This window comes from Bubalus bubalis, chromosome 11 (genome assembly GCF_019923935.1).
Source record: "Bubalus bubalis isolate 160015118507 breed Murrah chromosome 11, NDDB_SH_1, whole genome shotgun sequence".
NCBI classification, from domain to species: domain Eukaryota; kingdom Metazoa; phylum Chordata; class Mammalia; order Artiodactyla; family Bovidae; genus Bubalus; species Bubalus bubalis.
In genome coordinates, this window is record NC_059167.1 from 41,688,285 (window position 1) to 41,705,753 (window position 17,469).

Consider the following 17,469-nt stretch of genomic DNA (forward strand, 5'->3'; position numbering starts at 1 on the left):
AGTGAAGGCAATGGCTCTTTTCAAGGGTGGACAACCTGAGTCAGTCCAGCCCCAGATCACACAAGCAAGTCCTGTCCACCGGGGTCCAGAGAGAAGAGCAACAACTGATGAAATGAGTCCTGGGGTATGGGAATAATGTGGGAAGGAGAGGTTTCTTGGTCCAGAGCAGATGTGTTGTGTTTCACTCAGCATCTCTTCCTCCTTTTGCTACCCTAACTCCTCTTAGGAAAGAAGAAACCATTCCACACCCCTCAGTCCTGGCCAGCCCACTTGCCCCATTTCTTCGGCCACAGTGAGGGGCGCATGGCAGGAGCAGTGCCAGAGTTCTCTCTGAGATCTGATGTGTGGACGCTGGGAAAGAGTTTCTCTCGTTACCTGTGAGATCATGAGATGAAAGGCAGTATGACCTGGAATTACCAGTGGTCATCCTGTCTACCTGATCATAACCAAACTCTTACTCTGACAAGGCAATTAAAGCCCATTTCCAAAATATTCCAAACAACCTCACCACAAACGGTCCCAACTCTCAGGGCATCTCTTTGCAATACTGCCAATGAAAGTGGTTTTCAGACTAGTGCTTCCATTTCCTGAAATATAAATTCTTTTCACAAAGGTTCTTGGGGGGTGGTGGGGGGAAGGTTCCTCAGGAAGGAGACAAAGCCATTTGCCAGATCTGCCAGTAAAAAAATGCAAACTTTTTTGGAGGAATTGGCAGGGAGTGGGGGGCAATATTAATTATAAATAATCTGGGGGAAGGGAAAACTGAAAAATAAAAATCTTATCTGCATGCTGCCTTTAGTTATATATAACCAGACCTTCCCTGGGGGCTCAGATGGTAAAGCATCTGCCTGCAATGCGGGAGACCTGGGTTCGATCCCTGGGTCGGGAAGATCCACTGGAGAAGGAAATGGCAATCCACGCCAGTACTGTTGCCTGGAAAATCCCATGGACAAAGGAGCCTGATAGGCTACAGTCCATGGGGTCGCAAAGAGTCAGACACGACTGAGCAATTTCACTTTAACCAGACCTTCACAAACAAAGTAAATTTCCATTAAGATTATAATTTAAAAAATTTTGAAGTTCAAGTTTGCTTCCTATGTTTCTGAAAATAATTATTTTCAAGATGAGAAAGTGGAGACTTTGACAGCCAGATAGCAATGATATTGTCTTGTATATATACAATTGTATATATTGTATACTGTAGGTAAATCCATCAGGTATTTTACTAGGAACTTGAAATGTATCCTCTCATTCAATCTTAGGAAACTCAGAGAGGTGAATATTACAACCTCATTTTACAAGTGAGGAAACTGAGGCTCAGCCAGGTCAAGCCACGTGTCTGAGATTCCTGCCTAGTAGGTGATGGAGCCAGAATCTGACCCCAGGCATGTCTGTATCCACACTTCCAAGCCTCCCTGAAAACACAGCCAACAGTTATTAGAGTTCATTGAAAATGACTCCTTGGTCCTTCAAATATAATCCCACAAGCAATACCACTCTACCCAGCTACCCACAACCAGGCTCAAATAGGAAGCAGTGTGAAGTAATTATAACGTATACCCCAGCCGCTGGCTCTGGGTTTTTATGACTGAACTGCCAAATCGCTCCTAGCCAACTCTTCAGGAAATGTGCAGACACTTTCTCAGATTCCAGCTAAAACATCAACTATGTGGCCCTGGGGAGGACAGAGCTCACAGGGTGGTAATGGGATATAAAATTTTCAAACTTGAGGTCAGTGGCCTCAACTCTGGAGTGTGAGGCAGCAGTAGTCCACGAAAGATTAAAAACCAGGCATCGACTTGAAGGTTGCATCTCAAGTCCTTCCCTGAAAGGTACTTGTTCATGTTGCCTTGGACATTAATCCCAACAGTAAAGGGAGAAATATAGCTCACATGTAGTTCTGCCTAGAATCACTGGAAGAAGATAATAGTATCAACAGGCTTGAGACAGGGTGTTCATTCTGAGAATTCTGCATTAGGTCCAATTCAAACACAGCTGATGCTCAATAAATCGTTGTCACTTGGAGTAGGCAAGTGTTCTACAAAATTGGTGGGATAGATGATACAGAAGAATTTAAGATTGTTTTTTCTTCTTCACAGGCACACTTATTTCATGGAATCTAAATGTATAAATTGGTAGTGTAAATAGTTGAATGAAGATAAGTTACAAGATAAGAGTCCGAGCTTATAGACCTAGAATTGCCAGGGTCCATCCCAGGACTAATTGCTAATTATCAGTGTGCATGTGGGGACGGGAGGATTACACCCATGAGACTCCCAGAGGAGCCTCCCATTTCTCTTTCTCCCATCCCCTTACTAGCAACCACCTCCCTTAAAAAGCCCCACCCCACTCAACCCCACCTAATCTGGAGGCTTTCACTGACAGCAGGGTAGGACTGGGGAGCTAAAACCCCAGTGTCCAGCCTGCCATAAAGGCTGCCCACAGACTGATCACCCTGCCTAAGGCCAAATAAACAAGAACAGGAAAAATGTCCATGCCCACGCAATGCAGGCATTTTGCTCATTTGCAGTACAGTTGAGGACTTACAGATAACAGTCACCCTCTCTAGGGTATGAAAACAAACAAGAAGCATAATCTCCTACCCAACAACATCATTTTTCATTTGTGTGTATTCAGTCGTGTCTGACTCTCTGAAACCCCATAGGCTGTAGCCTGCCAGGTTCCTCTGTCCATGGGATTTTATAGGTGAGAATATTGAAGTGGGTTGTCATTCCCTTCTTCAGGGGATCTTCCCAACCCAGAAATGGCAGGAGGATTCTTTACCACTAGCACCATCTGGGAAGCCCAACAACATACTTCTACTTAAATCCCCTATGCTATGGTATGGCTATGCTTCCACACCTATGAAGTTAAGAAGAAAAAATTAGTACCCTGAACACTTTTAATGAAACTTCTCTGGGCCTCAGTTTAAGCATCTATAAATTTCTAAAGTTGGTCCCACTATAAATATTTTGTAATGTTTTTGTGAAGGTGGATGGCCTGACAATGGAGGAAAATCTGAATCGTGAAAAAAAAAAATCTGCAAATAAGAAGAGTCTTTAAAAGCTACTCAGCGAAGGTACCAACCTATTAGGGTCTGATTATATGACAGTATAAATTAGCAGTGAATGGGCAGCAGAAATGGCAGACAATGAACCATTATCTGTGAGGCAAGGGAGATGTGCCGAGCAACATGGCACCATATATATAGGTTCGTAATAAATGATGGATTAACCTGCTTTTCCACTACATTCCTTTGAATGTTTTTACAGGAATGTTTTCTGACATCCAAGTGTCTTTCATTCGTGTCCTGACTCCCCTCCAAAAGCCCTCAGTCTCCTGAAGAGCCTGGTACCAGTGTTGCCAGGAGTCGTCATCAGGATCTGTTAGACGCTGGCACCTGCTCTGTCTAGCCCAGATCCACTGGCTGATGGAACTCCACTATAGAACTTTCTCTAAACTCTCTCCTCTGGCCTCCCTCAATCCTTCTCCTTCCCTATCCTAACAAAAACATTATCCCTGGTTTTCTTTTTGAACACCCCAAGACCCTCAAGTGAAAAATGAACATTTTATTAAGAATTTCTTTTTCTTAATGTTTTAACCCTTATTTGATCTTTATCATCCCTATTTAGTACGTAGTTCAGCTTACAAAGTTACAAGAAGAAAAAGAAGATGAGATGACAATGAAAAAGGAAAACGAGGGGAAAATTGTGATGAGAAAGAAGGCAAAGAGGAAGAGGATGGAGGCAAAGGAGAAGAAACAGAAAAACAAAACAAAAACCTGTCTGTCTCTGGAATATATTTCTTTATTAACAGAGATATTACTGTGCTTCAGTTCAAAACCGCGAACTTGACAGCAGACGTAATGAGTCCATAGGGCCGACATAAATCCTATGTCCCAACACCAACATCACAGAGTGGTTGTACTATATTTGGACTTAAATGTGTTTGGATACTTATATTTGAATGTAAGTATGACTGATGGTCTAGGAATTCACAACCCTTCAAAACACTGAACCAAATCACTTGTCTAATGGAGCAGTTCCCCCACTCTGGGCCTGCTTGCCGTCTGGAATACATCTTTGGCTGGGAATGGCAGAGATAGTGAATTTTCCTCTCTCCCTTCCCCTCAGAGGGGACTGAATAAATAGACTCAGTGATAACTTCAGCAACAACAACAAAAAAAAAGCCACTTGAGAAAGTGGTAAAGTCACAGGAACTTAAGACCAGGATTTGACATAACAGAGTTTTGGATCCATAATCCAAACTTGACTGTATTCCTAATCTAATTTTATTCTATGAACAATGTAGCTACTCCATTAATGCAAAAAAATAAAAATAAAATAGAGTTCAGCTCACTATCATATCAGTTCTATTGACAACTGTACATCTATTTTTGTTTATTAATTATAATCCCAGATTCCAAAAAAAAAAAAGTGTTTCTGAGGTGAATAACACCAACAGATATATAAAAGGGGGCTATTAACAGAAATTTAAAGTAAAATTCCATATAGAAGGAAGATAAAACATATCAGATACCTAAATTAACAAAATTAAGTGATTGCGCATTAAATTTGTCCTTGAGTTTCTTAGAGGCTAACGGAAATAGGGTGGGGAGGGGGAATTAGGAGTTTCATAACTTGCCAGATTTTTAGGAACTATAGTCTTATTCCTGGGATTTGCAAATTCTTTAAATGCAGAACTGTAGCCAAAGTAAGAGCAAAGCCCTTAACATTAATCTAAAAGATCACAGAGATACATTATTTATGTAGCATTCTGAGGTCGCAGTAAACAAAATACAAGGAAGCAGCTGTGATGGGAAACTAAGTGAATCAGATCAAGTTAGAACTGAAACATTTGATTAGACTTCTCACAAACCTGCTGCCTCACTGTGGTAGCTACTCTCCAAAGATTGTGCCCCTTAATTCCTCCTCTCCCTGTAGACACAGGCTGCCCCTCGCCTCCATCAAGAGGCAGAGCATATTAGTCCACGCCCTTGAATCCGAGCAAGGTCTGTGACTTGCATGGAATTTCAGACAAGACTGTCTGAAGAAAGTCTGGTAGCTTCCACTTTTGTTTTCGTGGTATCCTCAGCTGCCTTGTACAAAGTCTGGCGATGCTGCTGGATGGTCCACGGGGAAAGGGAGACAATCTGAGACTATATGGAGGAGAACCAAGAAACCCAGCCAACCCTGATAACATATGAACTCATTCAGGCCCTTCCAGCCAGCTTTTAGCCATTCATCTCAGTCTGTGGTCAACTGGTGGGTTTAAAACATGTGACCAGAGATGAAGAGGCTATTGTTCACCATCCAGCCCCAACAGACACTTAACCTGAACAAAATCTGGTAGCTGCACCTGGGGCTCAGTTTCCCCATTTGCAAAAACACACTCAGTGGCCTATCCCCAGGGGCCAGCCGAGGCAGGAGATCACATAGGAGAGAGCTTTGAAATCTGGAAGGCTCCCAGCAGAGTCAGACAAGTCGCTCTTTGCTTCTTTTATCCCTTCCTCTGTCCATCCATTTAGCTCAACCACACCAAAGTAAACAGGACTGCAGGCACCAGTCCACAATCACAGAACCAGAAACACACGTGGAGAAGTCATCTTACTCATTTCAGACCCAACAGACATTGTGGGAAGCAGAGACAAGACTCCCCACTGCATCCTGTCCAAATTCCTGGCCTGCAGGATCATAAGAAATAATAAAATTGTTGTTGTTTTAAGCCACTAAGTTTGGGCAATTGGTTACGTAGCAATAAGATAACCAAAACACAAATAAAATAGCTTATTTCCTTATAGTAAAGAGACTAGGAATAACTCTCTCTTTAGTTTCTCATTAATAATGTTACAATGTTTTTACATGTAATGTTTCAATGTACATGGAGGTACATGTACATTGGAAGCTTCCTTGCCTTTGCCTCCCATAACCAAATGGTCAAGTACTGCTCATGTTGCCACTTGAGCCTCCTCATCACCACCACCACATCTCCCCAGCCACTGTTGCTCTGACCATCATGCACTCTCACCAGGACTCCTATATTAGCCTTCCAAGTCCCCCTGCCTCTAGTCTCCTTACTCGCTATATCATATACCTTTTACACCTCGGCCAGAGTGGCCAAGATCTGATCATCTTCCCATCTTAGAATCCTGTATTATGTCGCCATCCTCAGTTTTCACAACAATCGGACAGTATAACATCATGCGTCCTTTAGTCCCTCTCCCGCCCTGGCCTATGGACAGACATACACGGTGGCACACCGCGCACTTCCAGGGGGCTCTACTTTCATAGCACACTTTGAACTGTGCCCACGAGCCATGCAGCGCAAACCCTGCCCACTGTACTCAATGTCCCTCAATCACCAGAATATTATATACTTTGTTTCATGCCTTTTTCACTCAAATTTTTCCTTATTTCTCTCCTGTACTTCCTCCAAGCTCTAATATATATAATTTACCTTACCCAATTAGTCAATTAAAATTGGTCAACCATTCAAAAATTACTTATTGCATACTTAGTATGTGCCTGGTTTCTAGATATCCCTAGTGATAAAACAAACAAAAACTCAGCCTTCAGTAAGTTTTCTGTCCTACTAAGGACTCATTTATCACACAGACCAGGGATTAGCAAACTTTTTCTGTAAAGGGCAAAACAGCAAATAATTCCATTTTGCCAAGCCCTACCATCTTTATCTCAACTACTCTCACTCTGCCAGTAAGTGTGCAAGCAGACATAGATAACACATAAACAAATGGGCATGGCTGATTCAATACAATTTTATTTTCAAAACAGGCAGCATGTTCCATCGTTTGCTGGTTCCTGACAGTCATCCACTGCCAAGTCATTTCTGAATAAACCCATTCCCACAAAGATACTTCGCTTGTCATGGGAGTGCGTCTGCCTTCAATAAACACTGAGGCTTTCTCCACAGCAATGGCAGAAGATTCTTGGGAAATGAAGGTATCACGAGTGTGGATGAAAGGAAGAAACTTATCAAGTATAGGGTTTATTGTAATTGAGAATCATCAAAACACAATGGTTAAGGAGCACTGACTAAGAAGCCAGATTTCCCAGCTCCATCTTTTACTAGTTTATGTCCCTGAGGGAATAACTAAAATCGCTGAAAAACTGTATCCCTCAGTTTCCTCATCTGTTAAATGGACAAGTATGTATAATCTTCCTCATAAAAGATCTGTGTGTTAAATGAGTAATACATGAGCAATGCAATAGTGAACAATATACCAGAGCTTGCTATTCTTTACCATTATTGCTGCAATTTAATGTAAAAAATTACACTATATTAATGACTCTGAGCTTACAGGCAACCAAGGTGAAAAATGAAATGAAAGAATTAGATAACTCATCATATTGATGAAAACTTAAGAGAGACACTAGTTTCCCCTGGAAAGAGAAACACCTTGTGCAAGTTTATCCTGAGAGAAGTTTCTCTCATGGGACTTGAGAGCAAGAGATTCTGAATGACGTCATGAGCAATGTCTCCAGTTCAGAACCATGGGCAATGCAGATGAAGGATGCCTATGATGGTTACCGGACATCCTCAGTAAAAGTTCAAGATATAATACTAAAATGCATGTGCTATCCAGAGAATCCACAGTTCAGACATGCTGTAAGCCCCTCTGTGTTTTATTAGTCTTTGCAGAAATATCAAAGCTTCCTGTTTGACAAAATATTATATTACTACATTATTAATTATACCTGGGATTTGTGAACTAGCATGAAGGAATATTAGGAATTTTAAGTGGAATTTTACCAATGTCTTAGTTCTGCATTTTTGTCCAGAGGAATGAAAACCAAAACCATAACTAAAATTAATGGAGAAAGAAAATTTAATATTAAGAATTTGTCTTTAAAACTTAACCTCTGCATACCTCAGCTCTCACAGCTGTAGAGGGAAGGTAATGAAAGGACTCGCCCTACACAGATGGGGTGAGCACTGAATGTGCCGTCACCTGCAGAACACTGAGAACCATGCCTGGCACATAAAAGTCATCTTACCGTCACTACCCTGCTACAGATGTTACTATTATTTACTTTCACTTCCTCCTAGACCCCATGCCTTTTCCTACTTTTCTGTTGCCTCCCAATTTTTTTTAATGCATCTTATTCTCCTAGGAAATATTCAACCCCTCCAGGCTGTGGGCAGTACGTCTCCAGCATTTCACAAAGCTAAATTCAAGGTAGCATTCGATCAAGACTTTTTGAATTAATGAACTCTTTCAATCCCAGCTTCAACAAGTTAGTGTTAAAATGCTCATTTCTTGCCACTGATGATTTTACAATCTAATGGGAAAGTCAACAAACTTAACAAACAAACTTAAAATATCAAACTCCCATGTGTCTGCCATATAACTCAGCCCTCATAAGATTTTTTATTTCAGCTTTCTTTAAAAATTTCATGAAACAAAATCCTGTTTCTAGAATAGGCCTATTTGTTGGGTTTCTAGACACAAAGAAATTGTTAACACAGTTTATTTCTATTTTAAGAAAACATCTTATTTTCACCTTGGAAATAAAGGCTAAAATTCACAAATTGGTTAGGCTTATTGTTTGGTTTATTGTAGGAAAAAGCAAACAAACTATGTCTGAGTATCCTAATACCAAGTTTTATGTCTCAAATGTTACAAAATGAATCCCAGAAATACTTTGTCTCCCGTCTTGTTTAAAATGTGGAATTGCTGAAACCTTTTATTTAAAAATCTCTCTCTTTTTTCATGGTGTCGCAATACTTTAGCTTAATCTATTTAATAAACGAAAGGACAAACCATACCACTGCAGGATTTTTGCCTCATATTTAGTTATTAGCCTATCTGACTTTGGATGAAGTCTTAAAGTCCTCTTTATAAAGTAAAATGGACTTTATAAAGCCTGCAGAATTTTTTCTGTGTGCCCTGTTAAAGTTCTTTATTTTAATAACAGATTTCTGTGTAATTAATCCCTCAGAGTTTGCTGTCACATAATCTATCCTGTGTATGAACGGTTCCGCGTGTATTTTTTTGGTAATAAGACCCCTGGAAAAAAAAATAAACAAATAAAGACCAAAGGAATCAGGCACAAGGGGACAAATTGTGTGAAATACAACCAGTCTTATACACTTATAAACCAGGCAATACAGATAAAAGTGCAATAATCCATCTTATCAGAGATTTGGGGAAAGGGGGTTTCACTTTCAAGAATTTTTCCCTTTGATGGGAAACTGTAATATTTCCTTATCTGGGAGCTAAAGCAATAAGGCAAACATAAATGGTGCATCAGTTCAGTTCAGTCGCTCAGTCGTGACCGACTCTTTGTAACCCCATGAATTGCAGCACGCCAAACCTCCCTGTCCATCACCAACAGCCAGAGATCACTCAAACTCATGTCCATCGAGTCGGTGATGCCATCCAGCCATCTCATCCTCTGTCGTCCCCTTCTCCTCCTGCCCCCAATCCCTCCCAGCATCAGAGTCTTTTCCAATGAGTCAACTCTTCACATCAGGTGGCCAAAGTATTGGAGTTTCAGCTTTAGCATCAGTCCTTCCAAAGAACACCCAGGACTGATCTCCTTTAGGATGGACTGGTTGGACTATTGCTATTCAAGTAGAGCTATGTGTTTTTAAAATTAGATTGTCTCGCACTTTTTGCCTAATCACAGAAGTTAAGAATTTAGCTGAGAAAATTCTTGTGACCTGAAATTCAAACGATAAAGCTAGGATTTTATTATGTCTCATAAAGTCATTTCACACATGTTAAGCTGTGCCCAGGCAAACAAAAATTATTATACATTTATTACTTGAAAACGTTTTTAAAACTTGCAAAATCCTCATTTCAAAATAGAGAGAAATGCAATTTTTGCAGAGTGAATAGGGACCACACTCATTCCATAAAAAAATAAGGATTTCCTGTAAAAACAGAAATTGGCGATTTACTCTAAGAAAACACAGTGAAAGCTGGGAAGAAACTTGAGGATGCTTAAATTTCCACTGTGGAACAACTTCTGCTGCCCAGTGGGAAGAGAGGAAAAAAAAAAAACACCTGCAACAGGATGGGAGGAGAGAAGGACAAGCTAGGACTACATACCCAAAGAGGGGAAAACCATGCAGGTCCCTAGGCAGGGACTCGAGGAAGTTGACGGGAAAGGACTACATATCCCAAGAAGAATACCCAGGCAAATTCTGTGGTCACCTGTCACATCAGAGAAGGACAAGAAGACAGTAACTTGTAGGAGAGCCCAGACCAATGGGTGGCAGACACTGATGAGCTTAAAGCACCTTTTAAATAGAGGAAATATTAGTGAGGTGCTGAAAGTTGCTGCCACCAACTGGGCATCAGGCAGACTTGGGGATTTCAGATCACTTTCATTTCATAAACTGTACATCAAAATGGCAAATATGTTTCACTGTACTCAAAGAGGTTCATTTTGAAGCTGCTAATATTTCAACTAGCCAAAATAGGAGTTTTAAGCAATAACTGGAAAAATGGAACACACAACTGCTCTTCCTGATGATGTATACAGCATGGTGTGGTTAAAGACTTACTCATGTGAGATTGTAATAGCAATAAGCAGAGAGAATACATTTTAAAAGCTATTCAAATTTAAGAACAGAGTCGGCATTCGTTTCAAACCTATGGGAAGACCTTTGATAAACAGCAATTATATTTTCCTTCATCAATTTATACTACACATAAACGCACATGGGCACCAACATGCAGGTAGAAGAATGTTGGTAATAGCAAAAACTTTAATACAATCTAAAGAGCCATCATTAGGAAACTGTTCCAGCCACATTATGGGATTCTGTACGCCAAGAGAACACATGAGGTAGATCCCTATGAGTTGATAGAAGGATGCAGTAAAGATATACAAAAGTAAGACAGGTTGGGAACAGTATGTATAATACATTCCAGACATTAAAAAGGATATACACACATATCCAAGTGATTATATATATATATATATATGAATATATTATATTCGTACATGTATTATGCTATTTCTAGAAAAATACATAAGAAAACAGTCTCTGAGAGGTAGGCAGGAAATATTTTTAATTGTATATCCTTTTAAAGTTTAATTTTTTACCTCAAATATGTATATATATATATATATAATGCATACATTATATGCATATAACATTATAAATAACATAAGATTTATAAAAATAAAAACCTTTATATTATAAAGGTTCATTATTATAGTATATTAATATATTGTCATGCTACAAAGGTTAATTATAATTATTTGCTAAATTTTTGATATATATGCAAAATCTCAGCAACTACATACTAACTAAACACAGAGAAGTGTTTCTTTATAAACTTAAAAAAAAATGTAAAGCAGAAAAAACAAGTGTTGATGTGAGTAAAAGCATGGACATCCTGTGAAGCAACAAAGCAAGGCTTAGCTTCTGTTTTCACATTGAGTCAGTGCCTCCCGAGGAAACAGGCTGGTTGGTGATAGCCCAGAGAAATGAGACAAATGTCTGGCCAGGCCTAATGTCTCCCTGCAGACCTTCATCCACAGAATTAAACCCCCTACTTCCTATCTCTCCCTAGGAGCAATGTTGTCAAGCTTAGCTTCTAAGATAATATAAATATAAATATATATATATATATATATATATATATAGCAGAAATATATTTTTTTTAAGGAAAAATGCTAGACTAAATCAGGTCCTTTCAAGAATGGATGAAAATCAGAGTTTCAGTCCATTTACCGAATTTGCCATGGGCCATGCACACAGGGCAAGAAAATATCTGCTGTCTGATCAGTATCAGGCTTAATATGATAAGCAAATTTCCTTCCCAACACTTGTTGGAATCCTTGATTTATTTTCCACAAAGACCAAGATGGGACTAAGTTAATCATAACTGTTTCCTGGGGTCAGAAAATCCTGCATATTTCACCAAGGTCTAAGTGCTTAGCTCTGACCACTGTGTTGCCCCAGATCTGGACCAGCACTCAAAAACTCATCTGTTCAGTTTACTGGACTTTTTTCTTTCTGTACCTGGGCCATACAGACACAAATTTCACTACATACATATAATTAATACAACCCATAACAAAAAAGAATATGTGAAAGGTTCAGCCACATATCCAAGTGGACACCATCATTCGATCACTCAGGGCCATGTGGTCAAACTGCGTAACTACTCAAAAAAGAACAACAATGCTCCGTAGTGACTTAAATGGGAAGGAAATCTAAAAAAGAGTGGATATATGTACACGTATAACTGATTCACCTTACTGTACGACAGAACTGACATGACATTGTAAAATGACTATATCCCAATTAAACAATTAAAAATTTTTTTAAATATTTAAAAGAGCAACAAGTTAACAGAAACCTCTGTGTATTTACTCTCTGGTTTCATTACAGAATCCTCCAAAGAGACAAAATGGGTCATTTACAATCCATCCTGCTGCTTCTATGGAGGCTTGAATTTAAACACTCTCAGAGATACTGCTCTTCCAATCTGAACAATTTTAAGGGAAGGGCACTCCCACCCTTCTTTGATTCAGGAAACTGACAATATTTATGCAGTCAACCTGCCTAATTTAAATACTTCCTGCTGAAACATTTTCTGTAATAGGGGCATAGGAGACTGGCGAAATGTTCAACTACATGTGGGTAACACACACACACACACACACACACGACTGGTTAAAAACACTCATTCAAAGCCTGCCACAGCAGCATTACTGCCCCCATGAAATAAGTAGCTTCTTAAAACGGCAAAACAAGTTCTCAGAAACACTTGCCCTGCTCTGCTTCCAGTGTAGACATCTAAAGGAAAAACTCAGTCCCTAATTTTAATAAGCGCAACTTCAAGGAGAACCAACTATTAGCTATGTGTCTCCTCTGAATGGCTGTCCTTGGAATCCCTTTCCTTGCTCCCCTAGAAACAGAGCATCCACTAAGATGCCCACCATGCAATTGCTATCCCTACACACAACCGGAATTTGTATGAAGGGAAAGGATGGGCTGCCCCTCTTCTCAGTAGCAGCTCCTCCCCTTCTTCCTCAAAGAACCCTCCTCGCCTCCCCAAATCAGCCTCGACAATGGCCCAAGATTCCTTTTAGCCTTGACCTCTACTCTGGGGCAGAAATCCGTAAAAAGTAGAAGCAAGGTGGTTTCGCCAGGAACTGCAGCAAGGACTAGGTAACCCTTGCATCTCTAAGGTGCTCCCAGGAAGTCTTAATAAGAATCCTTCTACTGTCGAGAATCGACCCTGTCAGTTCCTCTGGATCTTGATACTCGGGAAAAGAGGAAGGGGACACCCACACCAGAGCAGCTGGCCCGATCCATTACCCTTTAAGCGCGTCGTGTCCTCCGCCACCTCTTCTCTTGGCCCGGTTGGCTCTGGTTTCCTTCACGTTCCCAGCCTCCAAATTGGTATCCGCCCCATGGCTCGTGTAGGACGCTAAGAGCACGGTAAATCCCAGGGCGACCTCCAGCAGCCCCCCTCGCCGCATGATGCCGAGCGGCCACCGGCTCCCGCCGCCTCTCGCCGCGCCCCGGGCTGTGTCCGCGGCCGCCGCTGCGCCCTGGAGCGCGCCGCGCCGCCGGGGTCCCGCTCTCCCGCCGCCCGTCCCCCGGGCCGGGCTCCTCCCGCCTTCTCCAGGCGCTGCTCCCACTTCAGGCGGCCCCTGCCAGCTGCAACAGACAAATCGCCGAGGCGGGGGGAGACATTCAGGGCATCAAGATGCTGAAGCCTCAGGGTCCCCATTCCCGAGCCCAACCCGCGCACCGCCTGCGCGTGGCGCAGTTACTTTGGGTAAGTGAAGACCGTTTGGTCCACAGCTGGCTGAAAAGCCCAGGCCCCCGGCGGCATCGGTTCCAGCCAACCCCTTGGCCTCCCGGGCGCCGCCTGAAAAAAGCGCTGCAAATGTCCCCATGTCCTGAGCAGATCTAAACCCCGGGATGAGCTCGCTGGGTGTATTTTTTACTAGCACGAATTGCGCGCAATGCGCGCTCTGACGCCCCAGCTCCCCAGTCTGTCCTCTCCGCCAAGCCGCCGGGCTGGAAGCCCGCCGCGCCATCCCCGGCCGGCTCCGGGCACTGCCACCACCCCTCTGCATCTGACGCCGAGCCCGGCACCAGGAGCCCCGGGCCAGGAAGCTGTCAGGCAGGGGAGGGCCAGCGCCAGCTCTGGACGTTCCGGGACAGCCCCTCACCCCAGTCCCTGTCTCTGCCCTCGGCGCGGCGCAAACGCAAAAGCCTCCGTGGCTGGAGCCCCAGCCGCGGCGGCCGCCCGATCCCTAATGGGGACCCTGGCTGCACCCACTAGAGAAGCGGCGGATCCGGCTCCCAAGGCGGCGGCGGCGGCTGTTCCTCGGTCTTGGCCGCGGCAGCCGCTGCCCCACTCCACCCGCAGCTGTCCCAGCTGTGGCCGCCTGTCTGCCTGCGGCACCCACAGTCTCTGCCGCCGCTCCTGCGGCCCCCTCCTTTCCCCACCTCTTCAAGTATCGTCTGCGCAGCGGTTTCTCGCGAGAGAAATACTTTAAAAAAAAAAAGAAAGAAAAAGAAAATGACACCCCCTCCTACATCCCCCTCATCACCACTCCACCCCTCGGCCCCATCCATCCTCCCTTTCCACTCCCCTTTGCCAGCCACCGCCTCGGCGCGGGGGCCTCTCTCGCTCGCAGGATTGGCGCAATGGGAGGAGGCAGAGGTGATCCGGTCCTGCCCAGCCTGGGATTTTGCGTTTTGGGGTGAGGAGTTAAGGGAACGGGAAGAAATCGAGTAGCGGTTTCACCCGCTCCGCGGCTGGGAGATCTAGACCCGAGATTAGCCTCTCCCGTGATCTGGGAAGCCCGGCCGGCGCGTGAAGCTGTGCCACCTGTACCAAGAATGCGCGCTGGAGAGGGCAGCTTGGAGGCCCCAGCGCAAAAGGAGACCCATCTCGGTCTGCCCCCTCACTGCGCCTCTGGGGCCGGGCACCGAGCAGAGGCCGGACTCCGGGGCAGGGCAAGTCAGGGCCCCCCCCCCCCGCCCCCCCGCTGTGGACTCGGGAGCTGATGTGCAGGCGAGGGAGGAGGCATGGTTCTGACCTTCAGTTCAAGTCACCCAGGCTGAACCCAAGATACCTCAAGAGTCTGAGTGGGATTCCGACCCAGAGGCCTGTGAATGTTGGAACCTGGGATTTGGGGTGGAGGCAGTGAAGGGACAGTCCTCGGACGCAGCCCACAACTAATCCTAGGCTTCTCGTGGAGGACCTTCTTGCGCCTCCCCAGACATTCCTATTCTCTCTCTCTCTCTTATATACACGCAAACACACACACACCTGCCTCTCCAGGATAAACACGGCATGGTGACTTTGAAGAATACACCATTTATGATATCCTTCTATAGGCAAGGCCCCATGTTGCCTGCACCCTGTAAGAGTATAGTAGGGCAGGAAATCGCAGTCGATTTCCCTAGGGGAAAGGGGCCCTAGGCACTGAAACTGGAGACCCCCAGAAAATCCCCCGTGTAGTAGCCACCAGCTGTCAAGACAGAAATAAGAGTTCAGCACAAACTAACAGAAATCCTGTTGAAAGGGGTTTTCCTTACCAGCAATTATTTGTGCCCAGGCAATAGACTGTAGGGACCTGGGCAAATTATTTAACTTCTTTCCACTTGCAAGATGGCAAGAGTAATCTTGGCTACACAGGGTTATAATGGTGATGATGAGTCTGCTGAAGTGTCATGACACCATGGTCTCAAAGATGAAAACATGGAGCCTATTTAAAGTCATAGCCCTATTAAAATCCTCTTAGCAGATTGATGAATTGAAGCCTTGATCACACACCCGAGACTGAGTAAAGGCAAGCCTCCGTTCAGGATGCATTTACTGGATACCAATTGTGAACCAGTTGGTGCATGGTTGAATCAAGTTCCTGGGTAAGCAAGGCAGAAATATTTCTCCCCTCACAGAGTAGTCTACAGGGAAAGGCAGATGTGAGACAAATGACTCAACTTTTTAATGCCAAGAGGAAGAAGTCCTGGTTATTCGGAGGACATGTAATCGGAGTACTTGACCTAGGTTGTGGCTGATCAGCGAAGGTTTTTTAAGGAAGTGATGTTTAACTTAAATCCAAACACATGCCTAAACTTCAATTAGGGTAGTAGTTCTCAACCCGGGCTATACAGTAGAATGACCTGGGAACCTGCAAAAAATCGGACACCAGGACTCAACCCCTGGAGATTCTGATTTAAATAGTTTGGAGTGGAGCCATAACCCAGGCATTTTTAAAAGCTCCCCCAAGGTAGGAAGAGGTAAGGGTGGTATTCAGAGTGGGAAAAAAAGTCTAGGCAGAGGGACCATGACTCAAGAGAAATAGACTGGAGATCTGCGGAGGCCCTGTCCTGCCCACCAGTTTTCTGGACTGTTCTGCACCCTCTGGGGAATCCAGAAACTGCATGTTTTCTCTATACTCCAGCAGCATGTGAGACACTCGACTCTCAGAGTACTCTGCTCAGTGATGTGTTGGACAGCAGCAGCTGAACATAGGGCTTTTCTAAGGTTTTTGCTCATGAAGCAAAGAGCAAACCCTGGCGCCCTGCAAGTCTGAACATTCCAGCATTTCTGGACATTTGTATTACCTCCTACCCTATCCCTAAACTGCTTTCCAGGGTTTCACCTCTAAAGGAGAGATTTAGATTAAATGCTTTCTTTACGCCTTAGCCCTCTTTTTTTCTCCTTGGTCCCTTCCTCCAGTAAAGACTCTCTAATTCCTCTTCACGTTAGATGGGAGCCCTAGGTCGCATACTCCCCTTTTTGAGCGATAAGTGTCATGGCTTAACTAAACAGTTGGAGGGAAAGGGGGAAAAGGAGATTTCTAAAAAAAAAGAGATTGGTAAAAGAGATTTCTTTTAAATATGCAAGAAACACACCAATCCAGGCAATCAACACACATTAGAGCAGTGTGCTACCGGTAACAAAATTCAGTCACAAATAAAGAAAATTATGTATTTGCAATAAGATATTCTTGATGCCAGATGATTCAGGAGCCACCTCTCTTGAAAACTGATCATACTCTTTGGTCTATGGGGCTAGAAATCCCTTATTTCCCCTCTTGGTTTAAAAAACTCCACCAATCCTAAAAGAATCTGCTCAGGTTCCTCCTGACTTCCAAAGCCAAGCCTTAACAGACCTCACAGATTCCTCCTTCAAATTCTTAGCTGCTACCCTGAAATGGCCATGGCTTTAAGAAGTTCAGGATGAAAAAGTATGTCCCAGCTAATCTGAGATCCTCATCAATTAAATGAAGCTACATATGGGATCAAATTTGGCCTTGAGTACAAAATGAAGTAGGGCAAACACTAAGAGAATTCTGCCAAGAGAATGCACTGGTCAGAGCAAATACACTTTTCCAACAACACAAGAGATGACTTAGACATCACCAAATGGTCAATAACAAAATCAGATGGATTATACTCTTTGCAGCAAAAGATGGAGAAATTCTATACAGACAGCAAAAACAAGAC

The 17,469-nt window shown here is 43.3% G+C and overlaps 2 protein-coding genes across 2 annotated transcripts in view; one reads left to right on the top strand and one right to left on the bottom strand.

The window, feature by feature from the left end:
- Positions 1-14,444, bottom strand: part of FBN1 (fibrillin 1) — a 264,477-nt gene extending 250,033 nt beyond the window's left edge. The window contains exons 1-2 of the mRNA XM_025295542.3: positions 14,285-14,444; positions 13,309-13,653 (exon numbers count right to left, since the gene is read on the bottom strand). Coding sequence (XP_025151327.3) covers positions 13,309-13,472 — 164 coding nt within the window. The 5' untranslated portion in view covers positions 13,473-13,653; positions 14,285-14,444. The remainder of the gene's footprint in view (positions 1-13,308; positions 13,654-14,284) is intronic.
- LOC123328309 (atherin-like) lies at positions 13,965-14,504 on the top strand. The gene has a single exon (XM_044925538.1). The coding sequence runs from the start codon at positions 13,965-13,967 to the stop codon at positions 14,502-14,504; it is 540 nt and encodes a 179-aa protein (XP_044781473.1).
- The last annotated feature ends 2,965 nt before the right edge of the window (positions 14,505-17,469 follow it).

Bases quoted from the DNA above. Each gene is read 5' to 3' on its own strand.
- LOC123328309 (XM_044925538.1), top strand. From the start codon at position 13,965: ATGCGCGCTCTGACGCCCCAGCTCCCCAGTCTGTCCTCTCCGCCAAGC.